This window comes from Phyllostomus hastatus, unplaced genomic scaffold (assembly GCF_019186645.2).
Source record: "Phyllostomus hastatus isolate PE091 unplaced genomic scaffold, TTU_PhHast_1.1 phas_contig_86, whole genome shotgun sequence".
In the NCBI taxonomy this organism is placed as follows: Eukaryota; Metazoa; Chordata; class Mammalia; order Chiroptera; family Phyllostomidae; genus Phyllostomus; species Phyllostomus hastatus.
The window spans coordinates 89525158-89548994 of NW_025333977.1; the positions used below are offsets into that span (position 1 = coordinate 89525158).

The following is a 23837-nucleotide window of genomic DNA, read 5'->3' on the forward strand; positions in this document are numbered from 1 at the left end:
ATATAACTGGCTTTTGAAATAACATTTTACAATAACAGATTTTCTGATTTAAAAAGTAATACATGTTCATTTTTTTATTTAAAGAAACAAGGAAGAAATTCATTATTCTATCACTGAGCTCTAATCACTCATAACATTTTGATGTGTATCCTCTTAGTCTTGATTATGGTTTTTAAAAAGATTTTATTTAGTTATTTTTTAGAGAGACGGGAAGGGAGGGAGAAATAGAGAGAGATATATCAATGTGTGAGAGAAACAGTGATCAGTTGCCTGTCTTATGCTCCCAGGCCAGGGACCAAATCTGCAACACAGGAGTGTGCCCTGACCAGGAACAGAATGAGCAACCTTTTGTTTTGTGGGATGATGCCGAACACACTGAGCCACACCAGTTGGGCAGTCTTGATTATAATTTAAAAAAAAAACAAAACTAAAGGCAGGGGTGATGGGCTGTGAAGGAAAGCAGAAAAGGGATGAACGTGTGGTTTAGGATGATGGTTTTGGTGGGAAAGGCAAGAGAACAGGATGCAAGAGGGGAGCATACAGGTAGGGTACTACTGATGTTCTTTGTTTTGGATGGTAGATTCTCAGGTATGCATTCATTATTAAAAATAACTCAATTTTATGCTCTGGCTGGTGTGGCTCAGTGGATTGAGAGCCAGCCTGCCAACCAAAGGGTCACCCGTTTGATTCCCAGTCTAGGCCATATGCCTGGTTTGCAGGCTGGGTCCCCAGTGGGGAGCATGCAAGAGGCAACTACACATTGATGTTTCTCTCCCTTCCTTCCCCTCTCTAAAAATAAATAAATAAAATCTTTGAAAAAATTTGTGTATAAAAATAACTCAATTTTATATCAATTTTTAAAAGAAACAAATATCTCTAAAATACTAGAGAATCAATGAACAATAAAAATAACTTCAGTAACAAAGAACTCAGTGGGGTATCAGGGGGACCCAAAAAACGGATTTTATTTATTTATTTATTTATTTTAAACTAGGCATCCATACTTTTTTTTTAAGATTTTATTTATTTATTTTTAGAGAGGGAAGGGAGGGAGAGAGAGAGAGAGAAACATCAATGTGGGGTCGCTGGGGGCCAAGGCCCGCAACCCAGACATGTACCCTGGCTGGGAATCGAACCTGTGACACTTTGGTTTGCAGCCCGCGCTCTTTCCACTGAGCTACACCAGCCAGGGCGGATTTTATTTATTTTTTAAAAATGTGTATTTATTCTTACAGGTTTAAAGTTCAGTCACCATCAAAATACTCTCCAATACACCCATTGAGACATTTTCTCCACTGCTCAAAACGGTTTTTGAACTCATCGATTTTGATGCCTTATAGTGCTTCTGCTGCTTTTTGTTTCACCTCTTCCACATCGGCAAAACATTTCCCTTTTAGGAGTTTTTTCATCTGGGGAAACAAAAAATATATTGCGTGGGGCGAGACTGAGTGAATAGGGAGGGTGGGGCACAGGAGTCAGGCCAGTTTTGGTCAAAATCTGCTGACAGCTCATCATGTGCTTGTAAATCACCCATCATGAAATGAGCAAACATTTTCAAAGAGTCTTCAAAAAAAAATTCACTGAAGCTGAATACAGTCTCTCACAACAACACCAGCTGGTACACTGATAGAGGTGGGTTCCTAGAACACTCACCTAGCAGGGGAAGCCTGTTCTACAAGGGGCCCACCCTCCAGAAGATAATTCTGGTTTTGGGGGGGAGTCCCCCTTGTATAATTAATATGCAATACAAAATCAGTATTAGCAATAAACTTAAGAAAAATGTGCAAAATCTTGAAGAGCAAATACTGCTGAAAGCTACAAAATTATTATTGAACAAAAGGAAAGACACCCTGTTTTCGGATAGGACAACTCAACATCATAAAGATGTCAATGTCACAAAATCCCAATGAAAATATCTCTAAGCTTCTTTTTATGGAGCTAGTCAAGTTGATGCTAAAATTCATAAAGAAAAACAAACATGCAGGAATAGCCAGACACACACTAAGAAATAAAAACTACAAATGTGACTGAGCCCTCTATTAGATCCATGCTGTATTAAACCATGCTGTAAGCCTCCATAATTAAAACAGGGTGCTACTCTGCCATAAGAGTAGACATACAGACCAGTAGCATAGAATAGAAAGTTACAAGCTAGATCTAAATAAATTTGGATATTATAAAAATGGTGTCTCTGAGGCAAAGATGTGCTTTTTAATATATGTTGCTGGCACAACAAGATAGTCACTTGGAAAAAAGATAAAATTAGATCCATATCTCACACCACACACAAAAGTAAATTCTGCACGGATCAGGGAACTAAGTGTAAAAAAATTAGAAAAAATTTAATAAATAAGCTAGAAAAAAATATGATGAATTCCTCTATAAATTCAGTATAGGGTAAAGCTTTCTAACACTGACTCAAATCCAAGGGCAATAAAAGAAATCACTCATTAATTTGACTACATAGTATTATTTTTAAATTGCATAGTAAAGACAAAGAACCGCCAAACTAGAAAACATTTGCAGCATATATCACAGATACAGGGCTAATATTTACAATATATGAAGAACACTTAAAATTTGAGGAGAAAAGTACCAAAACTTTGATTTGCAAAAAATGGGAAAGGAACAAGAACAGGAAAAAGAAGTAAATAAAATAACAATAAAGAAATAAAAGTGGACCAGGCATGGATCAATGATAGTGATGTCACCAATCAAGGATTATGATTAATTCAGTTTGTACACCTGAGGTTCAATTAAAAGTTCAAGAATTTCCAGAATACATTTTATGCTATAATTGAAAGTAAGCTTAGTCTTCTGGAGACCTAAAATGATGTAATTAAGTCACACTAGGGAGCACTGACAAATCAGAAAAAATAAAATGACTTCCTTTTCATTGCCAAACTTCATTCAGTTTTTTCAATGAGTTCTGAGTTCCAACGCCTACACATAGTAAGTTTGACCACCATGAGGCAAAAGTCTTTGTGTCAGAAGGTTTCAGTGTGAACCAGATAAACTTCCCAGTTCCCTTCTTCCTCTAAAGTTCTGTGTTTCAGATTAACCACCTGATGTCCCAAAATAGTCTGCTCAAATCTACTCACTCAGTTAAGGAGGCAAGGGATAGCTTTCCCAGACTTCGATTACACAGGAAGTTTTCCCTGGGGACCCTTCTTATTGTCCTCCGTAAAACTCCAGATTTGTGTACTTGTTTGTTTTTGTATGTATACCCTGTCATTATTTATGAAAATGGAAAATTTAATAAGGTGAGGAAATTGGGGTAAAATAAGAGCAGGAAGAAAAAAAGTAATTCTATGAATAATATTAAAGCACAAAAACATACCTTTTGGTTTCTATCTTAGCTGTGCTAAGATAGAGGGAGCTGTGCCACAGAGTTGGCTTGCAGTTTCCTAACGGTCAGAGCAGAGAGAGAACAGAAGGGGGAAGATTCATAAAGCCTATCAAACAATTTGGGCCAGTTTTTCCAAGAAAGACCAGTATTTCCACTTGCTTAGAGGTACGTCCCAGGGGTATGCTGGAGCGAGCAGGCTTCCACCGGTGGACAAGAGCCAATGGTTAAATGTCAGGGAATTTTATAAATTGGTTGTTAAACCATGGTACCTGGAAATCTGCCATGGTGGGAGCATTCAGGAAACAGTACAAATCAAGGTGCTTTTTCCTTTGGCTTTGTTTGTTTGTTTGTGTATCACTGCATGTTCCACTGGTCCTTGTAGGGGGGCACTCTACAGGAACAGGGTTGCTGCAAGTAAGAGGGAGAAAGGCTGGGTTTGCAAGCTTGTTAAGAAGAAAGTGGGGATAAATGCCTGAGACCAGAGAATGACTGGAGTATGCATCAGCGTTCACCTATCCCACCTCAGTCCTCCCTTCTTTCTAATACCACCCTTTGGAATTTCCTATCAAAGGCAGATATAGCTCCCCATTCAAAAGTACATCCAAAGAAGCCAGAAGGGGCTCAGGTGAAGGATTATATGCTTTCCACTAGGTCAGCATTCCCCAAGCCTGTGTTTCACAGCATTGGAACAAGTGCCCTTTGTGGGGTGGGAGTGCCCTTTGTGGGTGGGGTTCTAGTGTTCAACACCAAAATAAATCTGGGAATGAGCAGGTTGGAGTTACACAGGACTTTACTCAGGACTCCTCAGAGCATTTTGGAAGCGAATGTGCCCTTGTGGCAAAGAGCGTGCATCAATCCCCAAATTTACTTTACCCCCAGAACACTTTGCAGTGGCACATTTTGGCACATCTGACTGAAAATACACCACCCTGGGTAGTTGGGGCTCCTTGGTGATTTTCAAAAGCAACACTGGAACATTATTCCACAGAAATATTTCTTTCCTGTAGGACTTGAAGCTCTGGCATTTTTCTTGATGACATCATGACTTGCATATCTTTGCTTTTCATGTGAACCATTTCAATAAGCCTGTGGGTATCCACACATCCATCAGCAGAGCAAATTTAAGGGAAATGTTTCAGGAAAACAAATTTCTTAACTCGTGGCCCAAGTCCCCAGGAGTTCACTCAGGTCTGTCGGGGAACACAGGCCTTGGCCGTATCCAAGCCCGAAGCCAGCATACAGCTCAGCTCACAAGATTCTGGAGCATTTCTCATCATTTTTAACCTTGAACTTTTACCCCCCACCTCTAAAATTCCATTCTATATCTTTTTTCTTTTTCTGTCTCTTTCTTCTTGAGATAGCCTCATAGACTCCTGAGATAGTTTATCCTGTGTTCACACTCCACACATGCATTCATTCATTCAATCATTTAGGGAGCCCCTCTGCATTCCAGGCCACAAATGAGACAGCCCAGGCTCTGTCCTCTAGGAGCTCATAGTACATCATAAGTGTTTGTTTCCTCTCCTATTTATCTTCTTTATTTGCTTTGTCTTGGCTGTTTCTCCCCACTTTGCTAGGTGCCCCATGCTGCTCTTCCCCATCCTAGTTCATCTTTTCTCCTCCCTTCCCTGACAACTTTTTCCAAAGACTAACAGGAACCCAGCTCAGCTGGTTTTTATCACGCTCCTGTCCTTGCATTTTTCCAACTCAATTAAGCCATTACCAGGGCTAAATGAGGCATGGACTCTCCAAAAGTCACACCTGTTGTCAGGGAGATGGAGGGTACACCAGTGCAGCTGGCTGGGGGCAGGCAAGCTGGCCTGGAGGGAGGCAGTCAAGTGTGACCAGAAATTTGTGTCTGCCTTCCCCGCTCTGGGGTGCTGAAAGAGAACCCTCGTTTTAAGCAAGATGTCCCTAATTCCTTGGCAAATGTGCACCAGGTGTGCATAAAAACCCACAGTGTGGATGTGCCCAGCAAGAGGTAAAAAAAAAAATTAAAAGTAGTGACTGGAGCTAGGTAGCCAGGTACACAGATTTTGGGTTGAGCTTTCTTAGGGCTTTCCCTGTCTACCCTAATTAAAACATACACTTGTCACCTTTCTACAACAGGCTTCACACCTTACTGTTTGTATTCTTTGTGATGAACGTGACAAGGGAAGACAAAGATACAGCACAAATACCCAGGCACAAATCAGTATACTCCCCCTAAGAAGGTAAATAATCTCTATTGAAAATAAATTTTGGTTTCATAATCACCTTTTTTCTAGGCAACCTAGAGTTTTAATTTCTGCTGTCTAAGAAGTGAAAACTACAGTTTTTGACCTTGCCATGCCTCTAATTGACTGAGTGGTTTTATGTTCCAAAGGTCTATGCCTTGATTTTTCTCTAGTTGAAATATGGACAAAATCATTCTGCCCTAGAATTACACAATTGCCAGAAATTTTCAAGCCCAGAGTGGCTTTCATTTTGATAGAAACTGACATGTTGCAGTGTTGACTCTAACCTTGCCTTGTATCCCCTGTTAATTTGTCCTCAGCTCTGGAACTTGGATGATACAAGTTAAACAGGTATTTTTTGAGCATCCATTCATTACCAGGTTCCTTGTTCAATTATGGAGGTGCGACTAGGATCATGATGAAGCCCCTGCCTTTGGTAACCTTCAGTCTTGTGGGGTGACCCCTTCCCTATTCTGAGAATTGCTCGGCTGGCTCCTAGTTTATTCTGATCATGCTTCATTCATTCACCCATTCATCTAGCATCTATTAAGTTCCAGGCACAGTGCTTGTTTTCAGGCTACAAAGATAAGGAAAAGAGATCGGCCCTACTCTCAGAAAGGTTCCAGTCCCTATTTGAATTAATTCTCACTCCTGGCAGCCACCAGAAAGAACATCGCTCTTCTCTCCATGCTCCCCCGACACTTAGTGCCTCACTGTGCACTTTTAGCATTTGCATCACTGTGATTATAATACATCTTTCTGTCTCTTTTTAAGTCATGAGCACCTTGAAGGTAACAGTCTCAACTTTTTCCCCAAATGCCTTACACTCCGTGGTGTCTAGCACACAAAGAAGCTCAATAAATGTTTTTTAATGAATAAATAATTGTATGAATTTACAGATTCACTAACCTGTGGAACCATAGAGTGGTCTGCCCTGGCCTTTCCTCCCAGGTCTCTTGGATGAGGAACTCAATGCTAAATCACTCATCTGTCAGTACAGAAACACTCCACGATTTCAAGGACCTTCTAAACATGAAACCAGCTGGTCCACGGGTCATTTCTTCTTCTAAATGTACCTGCCACTGAGATAAAGGACAAATAAAGCTTTAGCTTGTGTTTACAATACTCTTTTTTGCAGGAAGGCAAATGTGATTATATATGATTTAAATGAAATAAACTTATAATAAGGAGAAAAAATGAGTTTATTTGTGACTCTTGGATAGATACAGTTAATGTAGTTTCAGTAAGAAAAAATACAATCACAATGGCTTAAACCAGCTAGAAGATTTTCTCCTCTGTGGTGTAAAAGTCCAGCAACAGCCTGCTATGGACATTCTGCTCCATGAAATCCTCCCCTCATGGCACCATTGTGCCCTAAGATATAGTTCATGGTGCAGGATGGGCTCCGAGGGTCACGTTCACATCCGTGCAGCAGACTGGAAGGAAGGGGGATGAAGGGACTACAACAAACACCAGCTCTCTCTTAAGCAAAGTTTCTTGGAAAATGCCTACAGGGCACTGTAACTGACATCCCATTGGCCAAAACTTAGTCCTATGACCACGCATAATTATAAAAGAAGTTGTAAAGGACAGAAAACTGTATTTGAACAACGATTAAAATAAAATTTTTTAAAAAGTTGAGGAAAGTAGTCTTTTTATTTTGAACAACCACTTATCCCACTAAAAACTATTTTACTGTGGCACAAAAGGAGTATAGATATGAGGGATACAGTTAGTATTGTATCATATATTATCATATATAGTATCACAGATACTATTACTGAAGTGTTAGTGATTATTCAAGAATTTTTGTATTCTAACTATTGCAGGCTGAGGTGACAATGATGAACTCCAACTGTTAATCCACTGTGTTACAATCACACTTGGTACTACTCTGGTTGTCCATATCTAGGAGATGAGGGGAGTGAAGAAAACTTTTACAACAAGGAAGTTGGGGTTGGGGTGATGCAATGACAAAAGGAATGGATGGGGGAAGGCAGAGTGGGAAGAGATGATAGAATCGACAAGACAAAGGGATTGGATATTGGAGGAAAGAGAGAGGGAGGATCTGGAATGATTCTCAGCTTTGAAAGCAAATGGTAACCTAGTAATCAGACTAAAAAGTGTGCGTTGGAGACTACATTAGACTGGTGGAGTTAACTACTGCAAATTGACCTGAAATCTCTCTTTCAATCTACTACTTCTTGCCATGAATTTTCTCTTGAAAAGACTAATGAAGTTAATAAACTTCTCTGAGTAGTTAATCTTTCATAGGAAAAAATTAACATGTCTTTGTGACTTACCCTAGCCAGTTATAGTGTTCCCTCCCCTAAATGAGTACACTGCACAGGACTCCTTAAAATGCTGAGTTCTTGAGGCATTCTTAATTCAAATACCAAAACTTCTCACTTGAGTAAGCTATTTGGAGAATCTAATGCCCTAACTAGAAAGTAGAGTTGGTATTGCCCTCTCTAAAATTGTGGAGTTTCAAATACATTGCATGTTTAAAGGACCTGATTTCATGACTGGTCAATAAATGTTCATGTCTGTCTCTTTCCAAAGTACTTTTTGAAAATGTACTCATACAAACATTCATTCAGCAGTTACTATTTCACATACTGTGCTAAATGCTGGGAGAAAAGTTGGATTTAGTCATTGAAAACAAAGTTGTAATATTTTTTGCCACTTCTGCTGTTGAGATAAATTGCGATCCTCTACACCAGTGTGCCCGCCCCTGGACTGAGGGTTCCTGAGGGTAGGGCACTCACATGTATTTGTTACCTTAGATTCCCGGGCCTTAGGTCAGGTACTTATTAAATGTATGACTGAATAGATGACAAAGGCTTAAGGAATGAAGCCAAAAAACCTAAGAGCAGGACTGGAGTTAGAGAACTAGGCTGGTCATGGGTGTTCAGTCACTACTGGAGGCAATTCCATGAATGCTGAGTATCTGCTGGGTGCTCCTTCCATATGGGGCTCAGTACCCTGATCTAGAATGGCTGTTGGAGGGGCTGGGGATCTTAAGAGGCAAGGGGAAGCCTATGACAATGATTAAGAGCATGGGCTCTGGAATCAGACTTTTATGCACATAATTATAATAAGTGTAATGAATCTTTCAAGAAGGGAACTCCACGACCCAAGATGTAAAAGACTGTAACAGGTAAACCTACCTGGTCTGAGGGTTCAGGGAAGGCTTCCTTGAAGAGTGCTATAAGTTGCTTACTGCACATCTGAGGTGTTGGCACAGGTGGGATCCAGTCTGTGTTCCACTCCCCAGGCAGTAGGTTCACCTTGGCCCAAGACTGTGTCTGCCTCAGAGTTCTTTCTGCATTTATTCAAAGGCCCCGCAATTCTCCATGCCTTCCCCACCTGCCACCCCTCAGCCATGCCTCCAAAGTTACGGGCATCTGAAAGCTCAAAGATAAGCAGTTATTTTCCAAAGTTTAGGCCAGAGGGACCAAGAGGGGGGAACAGCATGTATGAGGCCTGTGGGGATTTAAAAGAAGCCTGGTATATTTGAAAATCTGAAGAAAGTTCACTATGGCTGGAATGTGGAGTTCAAAGGCAAGACTAGCAAGAGTGAGGCTGGAAAAGTACTCATACAGCTGGCATTTTCTGTAAGTTTACTCTTTAAGCTGTGCTAATGGATCTCTGTGCATTATTTTATCAAGATCCCAGAGGTTAAGTGAGTTGCCCAAGGTCATATGTTAGGAAATAGTGGAACTGTGATTCAGAGCCAGGCTTAACTCCAGGGACTATGCTTCAAACCACTTGATCCATGGCATCCAAAGATTTGCAACAGTGGATTGCCAAGGGAAAAACTATAGAAGGGGAGGCCAGTTAAGGAATACTTGCAGAAATCCATGCAAGAAATGTGGTGGACTTCAGATGGCCTTGGAAATGGGAAGGAGTGGCTGGATTGCAGAGAGATTGAGGAAGTAGAATCTATGATACTTGGTGCTTGTTTGAATAAGAAGGACAATGATGAGAAGAGAGAGGAGGCAAGGATGACTTCTTATTTTGTGTCTTTGTGGATGGCATATCATTTGCTGAGAGAAAATGGTGAGGGAGGGACAAGTTTGGGAGGAAGGTGAGTTTAGAGATTTTAGGTTGGAAGCTCCTGTAGGACATTCAAGTGGAAATGTCTTGCTGATGGTTGGAGGCTTGGGCCAGAAACTCAGGAGAGGCAGTTTAGTTAGGGGACATCAATGTGCAACATGCATCCACAGAGGGGATGATATGGCAGGAAAAGCAGCGAGTTCCTACTAGGATGGCTGTGCCAAAGCAGGACTTTCCCTGGATCCAGCTGGTGAGCTCTGTAGAACATAACCAGACCCTTAATTTAAATGAGTCCTTTTCAAAAACTATAAAGGTTTATGGAGTATAATATTACAAATTGTAATCAGAGATCTGTGATGAGGAGGCAAAAAAAGGGGGGGGCCTACCATAATAAGTAAAGAATATGTGGCCTTTTCTGTCATTTTTGTTCAATTTAAAGTCAGATTTAAACTTAAATATGACTCATTCTATATTTTCCATAAGAACTTATTGCTGAATAAAGTATAATTAATATTATTATTCAACAAAGAATGCCAATTCTATACATTATTTACATGGAAGAATAAGTGAATAAAAATCCAGTGGCAACTTCGGGGAGGCCTTAGCTTACCAGTGGTCTCTTTAAAACATGGCCCTTACAGATGAACACAGTCCTTTTCCCACATGAGGAATTAAAGCTTTCTATATCTTATATGAAGTGCCATAAAAATGAGACCCTGAGCCAAGCCTTCCCCACCTGCTACCCTTCAGCCTCTCTAAATAGAAATCCTGAGCCCCCTGTTGCAGTCATCATAACAAGATGGGATTTAGGCTTAGTTGAATTCACTTTGTTTCTCTCTTCTTTTAGAAAGCATCACAGACAGTCTCTACATGATGTGGCATCTAAAGACTAAAGAGCCATCCACCTCACTAGTCCACAGTGAAGAAGGCAAAACTGGGAATTCATACGCCACAACTTCCATTCTGTTATTAATTGCTCTGTAGACATGTGCCTCCACCACAGGGAGTGAACTGCACCAAGGGGGAACGTTCCTGGGGTCCCCAAACCTCCAGCACTTCTTGTCACTCTCTCTGGAGAGAAAACAACTATGGAGCTTTATAGCAGCTGTTTGATCCTCTTGGCATTTACCTGGCACACTTCTGCCTACGGGCCCGACCAGCGAGCCCAGAAGAAAGGGGACATTATCCTTGGGGGACTCTTTCCTATTCATTTTGGAGTAGCAGCCAAAGATCAAGATCTAAAGTCAAGGCCAGAGTCTGTGGAATGTATCAGGTAAGGAAAGGAGCCAAGTTGAAGAGTCTCTTCTCTTCTGGTGGATGGAGTCAAGCCGTACCAAACCCAAAAACAAATTTTTCAGACTTCATTCTCTCTTTTCAAAAGTGGTGATTTGAAATCATGCTGAAACTTATTATTTCCTCACCCCTGACTTTTTTAAAGAATTTTTTCCAAAAGTAAAATGTCAGTGATGCTGAGTAGAAAAATCCATAAACTAGGTACAATTCCCTCAAATAGGATTTGCAGAGTCCAGTGGGCTGTATACCACCTTTCTTAATCTGGACATCAGGGTCCATTACTGCACCCCGAGTCTTGACCCATCTTCTAACAGAGAATAACACTTTCTTTATGAGGTCTGCAACTTCCAAAATGATGCAGCACTGTTCCTGGTCTTCCCAGAAGCTGGAAAATGAAAATTAAAACTAAGATCGTTCCAACAAAACTAGATTTCTGTTTCAGTTCTAATGAGAGCTCACAAATTAAATACACATTTTTCTTATGAATGCAGAAAAACTAACTGTAGAATTTCACTGATCCTGATGGTATCCTTCACAGAGCCCATGTGACAAATGCCCTGTGTGTTGTTCCCTGCCGGGCAGTTGTGCATGTGCCACATAAGATTAAGAAAGAAGCTTGGCCTTAAATAATATGTTTTTAATTATAATAAACAAAGATAACAAAATTTGTTTAGCAGTAAAGGTTTTTTATGTAATAAAATTCTATATCTCTTAGTAACTTTGTAGGTTTTAAATATATGATTAAATACTAGAAACATAAAGAAAAGGACTAAGAGAAAAGATCACATTAAAAGTTAGATCAGGGCCATTACAACCCTAAATGATACAGTGAGTAGAACGGATTGTGTTTCTCACCGCCTGTCATTGAGTTCAAGCAGGACAACCCACGATGCAAAGAGAGAACCTGGTACACTGATTCAGCACATTTATCAAGCCCTCACTCTGAGCCAAGTCCTCAGGGAGTAAAACTATGTCACAGATCCTATTTCTCTGTGTTAATTTGCTTGATTTTTGTTTAAAATCACGTTCTTTAGAAAGCAATCCATGCTCAGTTTTTAAAATAGAAAATATAAATAATTCAAAAGCACACAATTTAAAAACTCAGATTCCACCACCGAGAAACAACCAGTTTTTGAACAGTCTTCCTGTACATACTATTTGTTTGTTTGTTTGTTTGTTTAGAAAGATGAGATTACTTGTTTTCCTTTCCCCTTTGACCTCCATGACTGTCATGCTCTAAATTTATGACCTTGCAAATCGAAGGTTATTCTTGGGCTCTCACATGTTAAAATCCTAATCTATTTTTATTTTCCCTAGTCCTCCTTCTTTTTAAATCTCTGAATTTACTAAAGTATCTCACATCAGCTAATTCAAATTCTTTGCTGCATGAGGCTAATAATAGTCTCCATTCTCATTGCTCCCTAACTCTGTGAAGCACCATGCAGAAAATTTTGCATAATTACCTCCTGTTTGCAGCCACTCTATGAAGGTGTCATCCCCATTTACAGAGAGGACCTTGAGTCTCAGAGAACACAGTCCTGTGAAACCAGAAATTAACAGAGCCATGGTTCCAACCCAGCTTCGCCCAGTCCTTACTTTTCTTCCACTTCTTCTTTCTTCCAGGTATAATTTCCGGGGGTTTCGCTGGTTACAAGCCATGATATTTGCCATAGAGGAGATAAACAGCAGCCCGGTCCTTCTCCCCAACATGACACTGGGATACAGGATATTCGACACTTGCAATACCGTTTCCAAAGCCTTGGAGGCCACCCTGAGTTTTGTGGCCCAGAACAAAATTGATTCTTTGAACCTTGATGAGTTCTGCAACTGCTCACAGCACATCCCCTCTACCATTGCTGTGGTGGGGGCCACTGGCTCCGGCATCTCCACGGCAGTGGCGAACCTGCTGGGGCTCTTCTACATTCCACAGGTACCCGGGCCTTCTGAGATAGGGCACCATGGGCTGGGGCCGGGAGAACCAGGCTCGGAGGACTGCCGTGCCCTGTGTCCAAACAGTTTGCTCTTTTCCTCTCTCTGGCTTTACATGGGTACAAACAACCTTTAAATGAGCTGGGACACTGGGTCATGACCATTTGGGATTTCTAAGACCCCCAATGTCAACATCAACTAGACCTTCACAACTCTTAAAAAATTCATTTAAATATACCTTATATAAAACTTTGTGTATACCTTTTACTTATTTATTTTATACCTTGCATAAAATTTTTTCCCAAAGTGTTCAGTACTTTATTTCCCACTCTATTCCTTTAACAAATGACCATTTTTCTGCCTTTACTAAAAGAAATGAGACCATATGATGTAAATCCATTATTTCAAACCCCAAATATGTCCCTAATCCCATTCCCTTAAACAGCTCTGACTATCAACCATCTGGTTGAAAATTTAGCTCAGAGGGAAGCAAAGCATATTTTCTCACAAAACAGGAATTTAGATACTATGTTGCACATTCTAGAACTAGAAAATATTCTATTTCATTCAACAACTATTTATAGAGTGCACATGAAGAAGCAGACTCTACCTTGCAGGAACTCAACCTAGGTGGGGAGATGTCTGCATTTTCAGTGAATTGCACATTCACTGAAGCAAGTGCTTTTATAAACATTTGTTCAAAGTTGCATATTTTTTCACCAAAACACCCCTAGCAAACTCTAAATGCCATTTTATAACCTGATTTTCCCCCTTAACACTATAAAGCAAAGCTTTTTTCATGTTAGTATTTATAGGTCTATGACCTCACTTTATAACAGCGAAAAATTGGAAACAACCTAAATGTCCATGGATGGGAGAATCAGCTCAATTGTGATACATTCCTTATATCAGTTTTTAAATTAAATTATAAATCACATTTAACCAATCAAATTTAAATTTATTTTTTTGATGTCCAATACTTAAAGTTTATGAAACCCCCTTGATAAATTCACATTTCTATGTTGTGAGGTCTTTGTTTGCTTGGTGATAGCCATTATCCTTTTATATACACGTGACAACTGAGAAAGTCTTGTCATCGTTTCCCGAATCCTTACTTCAGGGAATTAAAGGTGTTTCCCACGGGGAAGCCCTGGCTCTATAACTTTTGGGCTAAAAATGATCTAACAAAGCCCACATCAGTGAATGTGTGGGGCAAAATGCAAATATGCATTTTGTACATTTGGAATATTGTGCAGTATTATTTTCAATGCACAGTTATCCCATGGCTAACAGGTATAAGATGTTACTATCATCAAGAGAGAACATGAAGGGGAAGATTTTAATTTTTTGTTGTTTGAATGAAAGATAACGTTAAACTGAATTTAAATTTTAAAAGTGCTAAGAAGACTATAATGGTTATCAGTGACAGAAACAGTCACAATAGAATGTAATGAGAACTTAAGTGGAATTCTAACACTCATTTTATAGTTTAGTCTAGTTTTGTATTTTTTAATTATACCTAAGAGGGAAATCATAATCTTTTCATTTTACAGAACTTCTGAAGATAAAAGTCTGGCCTTGCATCTTACAGAGTCATTCATGTCTTGCATATGTACCTTGATATTTCTTTCTTGTTTTGTTTTATTTTGTTTTTATTTAAGTGTAGTTGCTATACAATACTATATTAGTTTCAGGTATACAATATAGTGGTTGTACATTTATATACCTTACAATGTGATCACTGCACTAAGCCTAGTAACCATCTGTCACTGCATGGCTATCAGCGTGTCCCCAGCAATGGCTCTCTGCTGTTGCACGTTGCTCTTATGCACATTGGAATCAGTTGGGGAGCTTTAACAATACTGACGCCTGGGTCTTATTACCCAGAGATCCTGGTTTCATTGATATGAGATGAAACTTGGGCACTGGCAATTTTGAAAGCTCCCCAAAGCCATTCTTTTTCTTTTTCTTTTTCTTTCTTTCTTTTTTTTTTTTTTTAATAAATGCTTTTTATTTAGTTGTCCAAGGCAGTTCTAACATGCGGCAGAGCTGGGAAAGGCTGCTCTGCTGGGCGGGGTCGGTGGCATTCCTAGGCCACTCGCGCCACCAAGTGGATGAAACAAGCAGACAAGCTAGACGATTCTAACTGTCGTAATTGTGGTTAGGACAGTTTTCTGAATCACCCATGAAACTCTCCCCTTTTACAATAAAAAAAAATGTTGTGTGTTTTTAAGGGTTTTTTTAGGGGGAGGGGGTACAAGGTGGTGTCTACCCCCAAACTGGACAAATGTGAATGCATTCTTTAAGAGAAACAAACACATAGGGGGATATTTTTTGTTTTTTTATTTTTATCCCTTTAAAACTATTCTTGGCCCACGTTTCAAACAACCAGGAAGTAAGTAATAATAGATGGATTTACAAAATGCCCAACTAGGTTTTTCATTTGCAAAACCCTGATTCAGGAGCCTACTGGTTGGGTCTACAAGTAGAGCTTTCTTAAAAACAATAACATCTCAACAAATTATTTTATCTAACTACCTCATTTTATCTATCTCCCAGAGTAGAGCAAGAAGGGGCTTATTCTGATCAAAGAAAAAAATTGTCAAGTTCATATTATAACTTCCAAATTCAAAATTCTTAAAAAAAACAAACACCAACAATAAAAAAAATGCCTGTCCTTTAGCAAGGTTGGCCCAGTTCTTTCATAGATCAGTGAATTTTATGTTTCTGATATAAAAACTGTCATAATAAGAAGGAAAATATTGGAAAATTCATTTTAAAACACTGAATGTAGAAATTGTTTCAATTGGTGATAAATATTGAAAAAGGCATTCCCTCAAATATCTTTAACTTTGTGTTCTTAAGAAGTTTAAAAATCTGTCTAGATAACTGGAGAACAAGTGATATTAAACATCCCTCATTACTGAGAAGAAATTCCATGGAGTATAAAAATGCTTTGCTCTTCAGAAGAAATGGTCCAGTAACTCAGAACTTCCTAACTGGTGCTTTGGACACACAGGAGTGCTACAGATGGGCCACAGCCTGCTAACATACTGATTCCCTCAAAGTTTGGGATGGCTGGGCAGGGCTGAGGGTGGTCAGAGAATCCCCTCCCAGGGCAGGTCAGGCTCTTCCATTGACTCCAACTTCTATGTTTGCCACAGTGGGGGACAGAAAAGCTGAGAAGCTCTGTACGAAGAAATGCTTTACATGATATTCAGATACTTCTTCAGGAAATGATCTTATACTGTCAAGGGTGAAGTTTTCTTCCCTTGGTGGCCCACACCCATGCTCAAATGTAGAGCTGGCAATGTCTAAGAAAGTGGACACACAGCAAGGCAGCTCCTCCGGGGTTCCTCTTCAGCCTCTCTAGGTTTTAGAGACTCACATCAAAAACCTGTCACTTGAACCCACTGAGAAGCCAGGAAAGGAAAGGATGCTTTTCTGGCTACATTTAATGATGTATGCCATTGTTACTGCATGCAGGAGAATTGAGCCTCATAAACCTAATGGCTAATTGAGCCTAAAAGATAAACAGTTCTTAGAAATGACTGCAATTGAGGGTACTTTTATCTAAAGTAGTGTGGGGAAACCAGGGGGGGGATGAGGGAGAGAAGAGAGTGAAGAGCTGGAAACTGGAAACAGATGGGAAGAGAGAAACTAGGCAGACTAGGAAAGGGGAACCCCTTGGGGCTCTTCTGAAGAGATTTAGGTTCACAACCCAAAGGGAACCTATACCTTCCAGAAGTGAGTCATGGACAGAGTGTTCATCACAGTAAAGGGGAAGCTGAAATGTTCAGACTAGAACCAGGACCCAACAGTCAGAAGATGCGTACATGGGTATATTATAACCCATGAGGCAGTACAGAGAAGGTTAGGAGAAACTAGGGAACAGTGCATATATACTCTCCTTGAAAGAATAAATAGATCCTACTCTTGTTGGATTGACTTTATGGCCAGACCCATATTTGAAGGTAGAATTGTGAAGACCCACCCACTGGGCATTAGAATGCTCCCTGATAGACAGGTGCTTGGACATTCACACTGAGAAGGAACAGAGTCTAGCTGTCTCCACCCTTTTATTGTGTCTGCATGATACCTTTGACACCTTTGACACCTTTGATAAATTATGTTCATAAATGCTCCACAAGCCACCTCCACACAGCCTTGAGGCTCACCTAGCACCTCCCTCATTCATTCATTATGTTCTATATTCTTTCTAGGTCAGTTATGCCTCCTCCAGCAGACTCCTCAGCAATAAAAATCAATTCAAGTCCTTCCTCCGTACCATTCCCAACGATGAACACCAGGCCACTGCCATGGCAGACATTATTGAGTACTTCCGCTGGAACTGGGTGGGCACCATTGCTGCTGATGATGACTATGGCCGGCCAGGGATCGAGAAGTTCCGAGAAGAAGCTGAGGAGAGGGACATCTGCATTGACTTCAGCGAGCTCATCTCCCAGTACTCTGATGAAGAAGAGATCCAGCACGTAGTAGAGGTAATCCAGAATTCCACAGCCAAAGTCATCGTCGTTTTCTCCAGTGGCCCAGACCTTGAACCTCTCATCAAGGAGATTGTTCGGCGCAATATCACAGGCAGGATCTGGCTGGCCAGTGAGGCCTGGGCCAGCTCTTCTTTGATCGCCATGCCGGAGTACTTCCATGTGGTTGGAGGCACCATCGGATTTGCTCTGAAGGCTGGGCAGATCCCAGGTTTCCGGGAATTCTTGCAGAAAGTGCATCCCAGGAAGTCTGTCCACAATGGTTTTGCCAAGGAATTTTGGGAAGAAACATTTAACTGCCACCTCCAAGAAGGTGCTAAAGGACCTTTACCCATGGACACCTTTCTGAGAGGTCAAGGTGGTGGCCAGAAAAGCAACAGCTCTACTTCCTTCCGACCGCTCTGTACAGGGGATGAGAACATCAGCAGTGTTGAGACCCCTTACATGGATTATACACACTTACGGATATCCTACAATGTCTACTTAGCAGTCTACTCCATTGCTCACGCCCTGCAAGATATATATACCTGCTTACCTGGGAGAGGGCTCTTCACCAATGGTTCCTGTGCTGACATCAAGAAGGTTGAGGCTTGGCAGGTACATCCTTCACCTAGATAGCAGTTCTCCGTGTAATAAAGCAGACTTCAACTGACTTGGGCAAGACAGATAAAGTGGTAACCTAAAAAAGACAAGCTCTAAATAGGGTCACTAAATGTAGCTTTGGATTCAAATTGCCCTTTCAAACATCTGACCAACTGACTTCTGAACAACTGATAGTAATTTAATTTGATTATCTGTTTAAAGCCTTAGCTCCACTGTTCTTTACCCTAGTGGTTCAGAACATCACTAGAGTAGGTCCTCTAAAAGATTTTTAATATCCTGAGACAGAGTTAGTACTGAGTGGAGGATGTTTTTCTAATGCTTTAAGTTAAAGACAGTGTTTCATTGTGAATAACACTTATTTGTTGAGTATCTATTATGTTCCGTATGCCATCAGACATAAAGCTAGTGTTACCATGTACAGTCACCACTGTTACCATTATATTACTCAAAATATAATGTGCTGGACCACCCAACAGGCCAACTAAGCTTAGGACACAAGCAAATCAAAGACACAGAAACAACTTGCTTTAAAATGATTTGATATTGGATATTTCAAAAATAAGCATTAAAATAGTTACAATAGAAAATAATCAGAACTTAAATGGAATTCCAACACTCATTTTTTAGTTTAGTCTAGTGTTTGTATTTTTTCAGTAACACATAAGAGAGAGATCCTAATCTTTTCATTTTATAGAACTGAAGATAAGTCTGGCCTCACATCTTACATAGCCATTCATATCTTACATATATATCTTGATTTTTATCTTTTGTTTTGTTTTATTTTTATTTCAGTATAGTTGTACACAATATCATATTAGTTTCACATATATAATATAGTGGTTCTACCTTACAATGTGATCACCACACTAGTAATCATCTATATTCCCCTTCACCTCTCATCCATCCCTCCACTTCCCCGACCTCTGGCAACCATCAGTTTGATCTCTGTGTCTGTGAGTCGATTTTTGTTTGTCTGTTTTTTTTTAATATTCCACATATCAGTGAAACCATACTATATTTGTCTTTTTCTGTCTGATTCAGTTCACTTAGCATAATGTTCTCTGGGACTGTCCATGTTATTGCAAATGTCAGGATTTCATTCTTTTTTTATTGCTGAGTAATATTTCATTGTATATAATTATCTAGCACATCTTCTTTATTTGAAGAAAACAAAACACCAATTCAAAAATATATATGAGCACTTTTGTGTTCATTGTGGCATTATTTACAATAGCCAAGATATGGAAGCAACCTAGGTGTCTGTTGATAGATAAATGTACCCTGATTTTTAATCAGATCATGTTTTACACTCCTCTTGTATTTTTCTTAGTTCTGGGCTGACCAGGGGAGAGACTGAATGATAGGAGAGGGAGGAGGGAATCCCCCAATTTAATTGAATGACCCAACCTGCAGCTTTCAGTTCTAGCTCCCGAATTTTCTAACTGCATCTGCTTAGGCAAGCTGCTGCTCTAGGGCAGTCTCTTTTTCTGTAAAATTACCCTAAGATCTAGATGACTTTCCACTCTAGGTTCTTCTGAAGACGAAATGAGATGATATATGTAAACCCAATCGGTACATTTTTAAGCTCTAAACAGATGGAGATTATTCTAGTCAGATTTCAATATGCCTCTAATCAATTAATCAGTTAGGCAAAAACAACTAAAACAGCTTTGTATACAGAACCCAACCACCAGAGACCCTTAGGGAAAGATACCAAGAAACCAAGAATGTACAACCTGTGTCAGTTATTTTAGAGATTCTCAGGGGATAAGGAGTGACTATCCAGACTTGGCAGAATGAGTCAGGACCTGCAAGTATTTAGTTGTTCTGGTGTGGGAAAAATCTCACTCAGGCATCACTGTTGGCTAAAGTTTCTAATCATTGTTGGCTAAAGTTTCTAATCTCTATGAGGTCCTTAAAGTTTCCTTCCTTGCACTGCACTCACCCACCCACACCCTCAATCCTGTCAAAGAAAGAGGAACTGTAATGAAGGTCAAAGACCAAAAAGACTTCAGCAGCCAGGAGGCTAAGTTGTGAAGTTTTAAGAAGTAATGAAGGGACAGTCTTTGAGTAAATACTATTGTCTTTTCTCTCTTCCTTTACATTTCCTCTGGAAAGAGGAACCCAGCCTTTGAAAGCCTATCAAACCAGGGTGGGGTTGAAGGGAAAAGAGGCTTCCAGTGGGTAACTTGACAGTTCTGTTCTTTGGTGAATTTTCTCCCACACAAGGAAATAAGATGCAGATGGTCAAGATCAAAGCCTGGACATAGAGAGAAAAAAAGCAAGAATCAGGCTATCATCAAATAGGGACTTTTAGTTGCATACTATAGAAAACCCAAACCAACCTGCTTAAACAGAAGAAGGAACATTATTAGTAGCTCATAACACTGAAAATCTCAGAAGCATTCCAAGTACAATAGATGCTTTCATCTCCAACTCTCTGTTACTTATTCTTCAAGATTAACAGTTTTCAACCTCTGCAGAAGCTTTAGGTTCATAAACTCCTTACTTCCCAGGATCTCCTGTAAAAATCCCACACTTCACATCAATTGACCAGTCCAGGGCCACATATTCATCCCTGAAGCTAGGAGTGGAGTCCTCCCAAACTCCATAGACTGAGAGTGAGGCAGGGAATGGATCCCCCAAGTTAAATTCAGGATGCAATTACCAAAAGGAGGAGAAAAGAGAAGCAAAGCAGCCAAAATAAAGTGCCTACTACACAGACACCTCAGCTGACCCTCATACAGGTAAAGCTGTGATCTCCTGACTGACACACAGTCTGGCACAATTCATCCAGGAGAGGAAATAGGAAAACAAGGTCAGAGTTCTGAGGAGGAATAACATGCAGGCATTAGCCAAAATGTGATGAGTACTTGCTGTAAGTCTCCTTTAATCCTAAGGACTCCAGGCAGTTGGGTGGGCATTCCAGAATTTAAGTTCTTGTCCATGTCTCAGAAGATAAACCAGCAATTCTTATCAACCAATTCTTATCAATACTCATTATTAAGACCTGCATGGAAACCTATCACCCCAACAATCTATACAATATAATCCAAAATTCTCAGTCTGGAATTCCACCCTGACTTCTCTCCCTTATAAGCCAATCTTTCTGGCATCTCCACACAAAACACCAATTACTTTTGGCATAGAATTTTTGCTAAGACACTATCCCACACCCAAAGAGCTATCAATTTTTGTCTCCTCTGTCATTGTCCACCACAAACTTTTAACTCTTCCAAAATTCACTTTCTCCAGAAAAAGCCCTTTCAAATCATATACCCACACACACACTTTCTGACCATTCTTCCTCATTTTTGCCATTTATATACCCAGCTTAAGCTTCCACAGCTCATCATTTGGCTGAAATAGTAAGGTCAATTATAATTTTCTTTTGTTGACCTAACCCCCCTAAAATTAATCAACAAGCCAACTCATATGCCTTAAAAGTAACACTAACAGGTAATTTATGAGCATACAAGATGCAATTTCCTCTTGACCCCCACAGCGATCCCCAAGCCCTCCTCATGCTGCTTGTCAGCTTCCTCTTCACACTGGGTCCTCTGTTGTACTACTCTAAACTTCGTGAGAGCAGGAACCATGTTTGTATTGTTCAGCACTGTGTCCAGAACACCTGACACCTGAATATGTGTAGAATAAATGAGTGGATAAGTAGCAGTCTAGTTGATTTGACCTGACAACAGTACCTAGAGTTTTTTTCAGAGAATTGTTCAACCTTGAAACAAACATTGCAACTGGATATTCTAGGCTCTGATTGGAAGATCTTGGGTCACACGCCCAACAATCAAATTGAATGGAACATCATGTAAGTCAGTATAGAACTGTCTCTTCCTTCTATCAGGATGACTGTGCACCAGACATACTTCCTACTTTCCTCTACCTTACACAGACCATTCAATAGACAAAAAACAGGTATGCATGGTGACAGAGCCATGGCAAAAATAGAAGCCAAACAAAATTGATCTTCCAGAAATTGCTTATACTGTTGGGGGCTGGGAGAGGGGAGGTGAATTGGGGTGAGAACCAAAGGAGATAGAGAAGATGGAGCCAGAAAATAAGGCTGAGGTTAGAGAAGGGAATTGATCTAGGATTTTCCCTACACTCAGCACAGGAAGTGGGCAAGAAGCAATAGGCTCCTTATCTGTGTGAACTCTTCCTCATTATCTGTGTGAATGGGGTGCTTTGTGCCTCCCACACCACTTGCCCTCTGAGCTAAGAAGTGATGCCATGTGTAAGAGGTGGAAATTGTAGACAAGAGTGGAGTGGGAAAGGTCTGTAGTCCCTAGTCTTTGGTTTAATTCAATTGACCCATGCCAAGGGGCGATTCCCATTTATGCTTATACTGAGCAATAGTTTGACTTTAAAATCCTTTAGAAGAAATATCCTAAAAGGCCACAAGATGGAAATATTACCACATAAAAGATAATAAACTATGTGACCATCTAAGTGTGTGCATATTATACAATTTTGTAGCTCTTTTCTTAATTTTTTTTATTCATTGACACACTTATGCATTCACTGGTTGATTCTCATATGTACCCTGACCAGGGATGGAACCTACAATCTTGGTATATTGGGACAATGTTCTAACCAACTGAGCTACCTGGCCAGGGCTATACCTCTTTTATTATATGTCTTCCTCAATGTTTAGTGTTCTTTGTGAACCTGTCAGTCTTTTTGTGTTTGTATATTATCCTCTATGTTTAAGTTATTTTATTAGCTTTTTTCTTTTCTTTCCTCCTTCATTCATTCTTTTTCCTCATATTCTTCCTCAAATAAAATAATTTAGAAGCATATTATACTGATTTATAATCTCAGTGTAATTTCTTATACTTTCTTTTTTAAGGAAGCTATTAGTTTCTTCTTCTAAAACTCTGAAAAAAGAACAATGTTCTCTTTGGGGGAAATATCTCCATTTCTTTGTAACTTATGTTGCTTTTCTATATGTCAGTAACTCTCAATTTAAAGATTCTTTACCATTGCTTTTAAGGGTGAAATTGTTTCCAACTCCACCTTACCTTTTATGCTAGATTACAATGCTGGAAATTAGGTGCTCAGATGCAAAACTTGCCAAGTAAACATGGCAAAAGAAATATTAAAGATGTCTAATGAGATAACTTAGACATGTGACTTAGTAAACAAATAACTGATTATTAATGGACAAGGTGAAATTTTTGACCCAAAAAATTCATACTCATGCGATTTTATCTACCTACCTGCTGTGAAGATGAAATACTATAGTACTGTTCAGGTTAGGATTTGAAGTAAGGAAGAAAATAAAAAATGTCATTCAGGATGAGCCTTGAAGGCTAGATAGGATTTGTGGAAAGGATCCGTCCCTTGGAGGAAAAAATATCCAGACTGAAAAGAAATAAGAGTTCATACTGTATAGTTCCATTTATGATATTCTACTTCTAATGAAAGAAGACAGATCAGTGGTGGCCTCGGCTTGCAAGTGGGGGTGGGACTGACTTGGAAGGGGGGACTCAGGGCACCTTTTGGGTTGATGATAGTGGCAGTTACACAGGCATATGCATTTGCCAAAACTCAGAACTACAATCTTAAAATGTGTGTGTGTTTTATTCTATGTAAATTATACCTCAATAAAGTTGATTTAAAATACAAAACAATGGAAAGTCCCTGGGGTGGGAAAGTACAGGCCTTTCATGGAGATTTGGATGTCATTTAGTTTTGACCACTTTTCTCATTATGACCTCTTGGATTGCCATGAGCCTTTTACATGTGTCTACCTTTCCATTTTTTAAATATATCCATTTTCTCAACCTCAGTTTTACACAGGTCAACCTGTTGTAACTAGAGATGGACAACTTAATAGACAGGCTATCTAATTTGACTTCTATACCT

At 39.8% G+C, this 23837-nt stretch overlaps 1 protein-coding gene across 3 annotated transcripts in view; it reads left to right on the plus strand.

The window, feature by feature from the left end:
• Positions 1–23837, plus strand: part of CASR (calcium sensing receptor) — a 110821-nt gene that overhangs the window by 51655 nt on the left and 35329 nt on the right. For 2 of the 3 annotated variants that reach the window (XM_045851403.1, XM_045851402.1), the window contains exons 2-4: positions 10472–10897; positions 12541–12847; positions 17070–17948. In XM_045851403.1, the coding sequence (XP_045707359.1) occupies positions 10713–10897; positions 12541–12847; positions 17070–17948 (1371 nt within the window). In that variant the 5' untranslated portion in view covers positions 10472–10712. Of the gene's footprint in view, positions 1–5471; positions 5563–10471; positions 10898–12540; positions 12848–17069; positions 17949–23837 lie in introns of those variants that run through there. The other variant, XM_045851404.1, reaches the window with a different exon arrangement.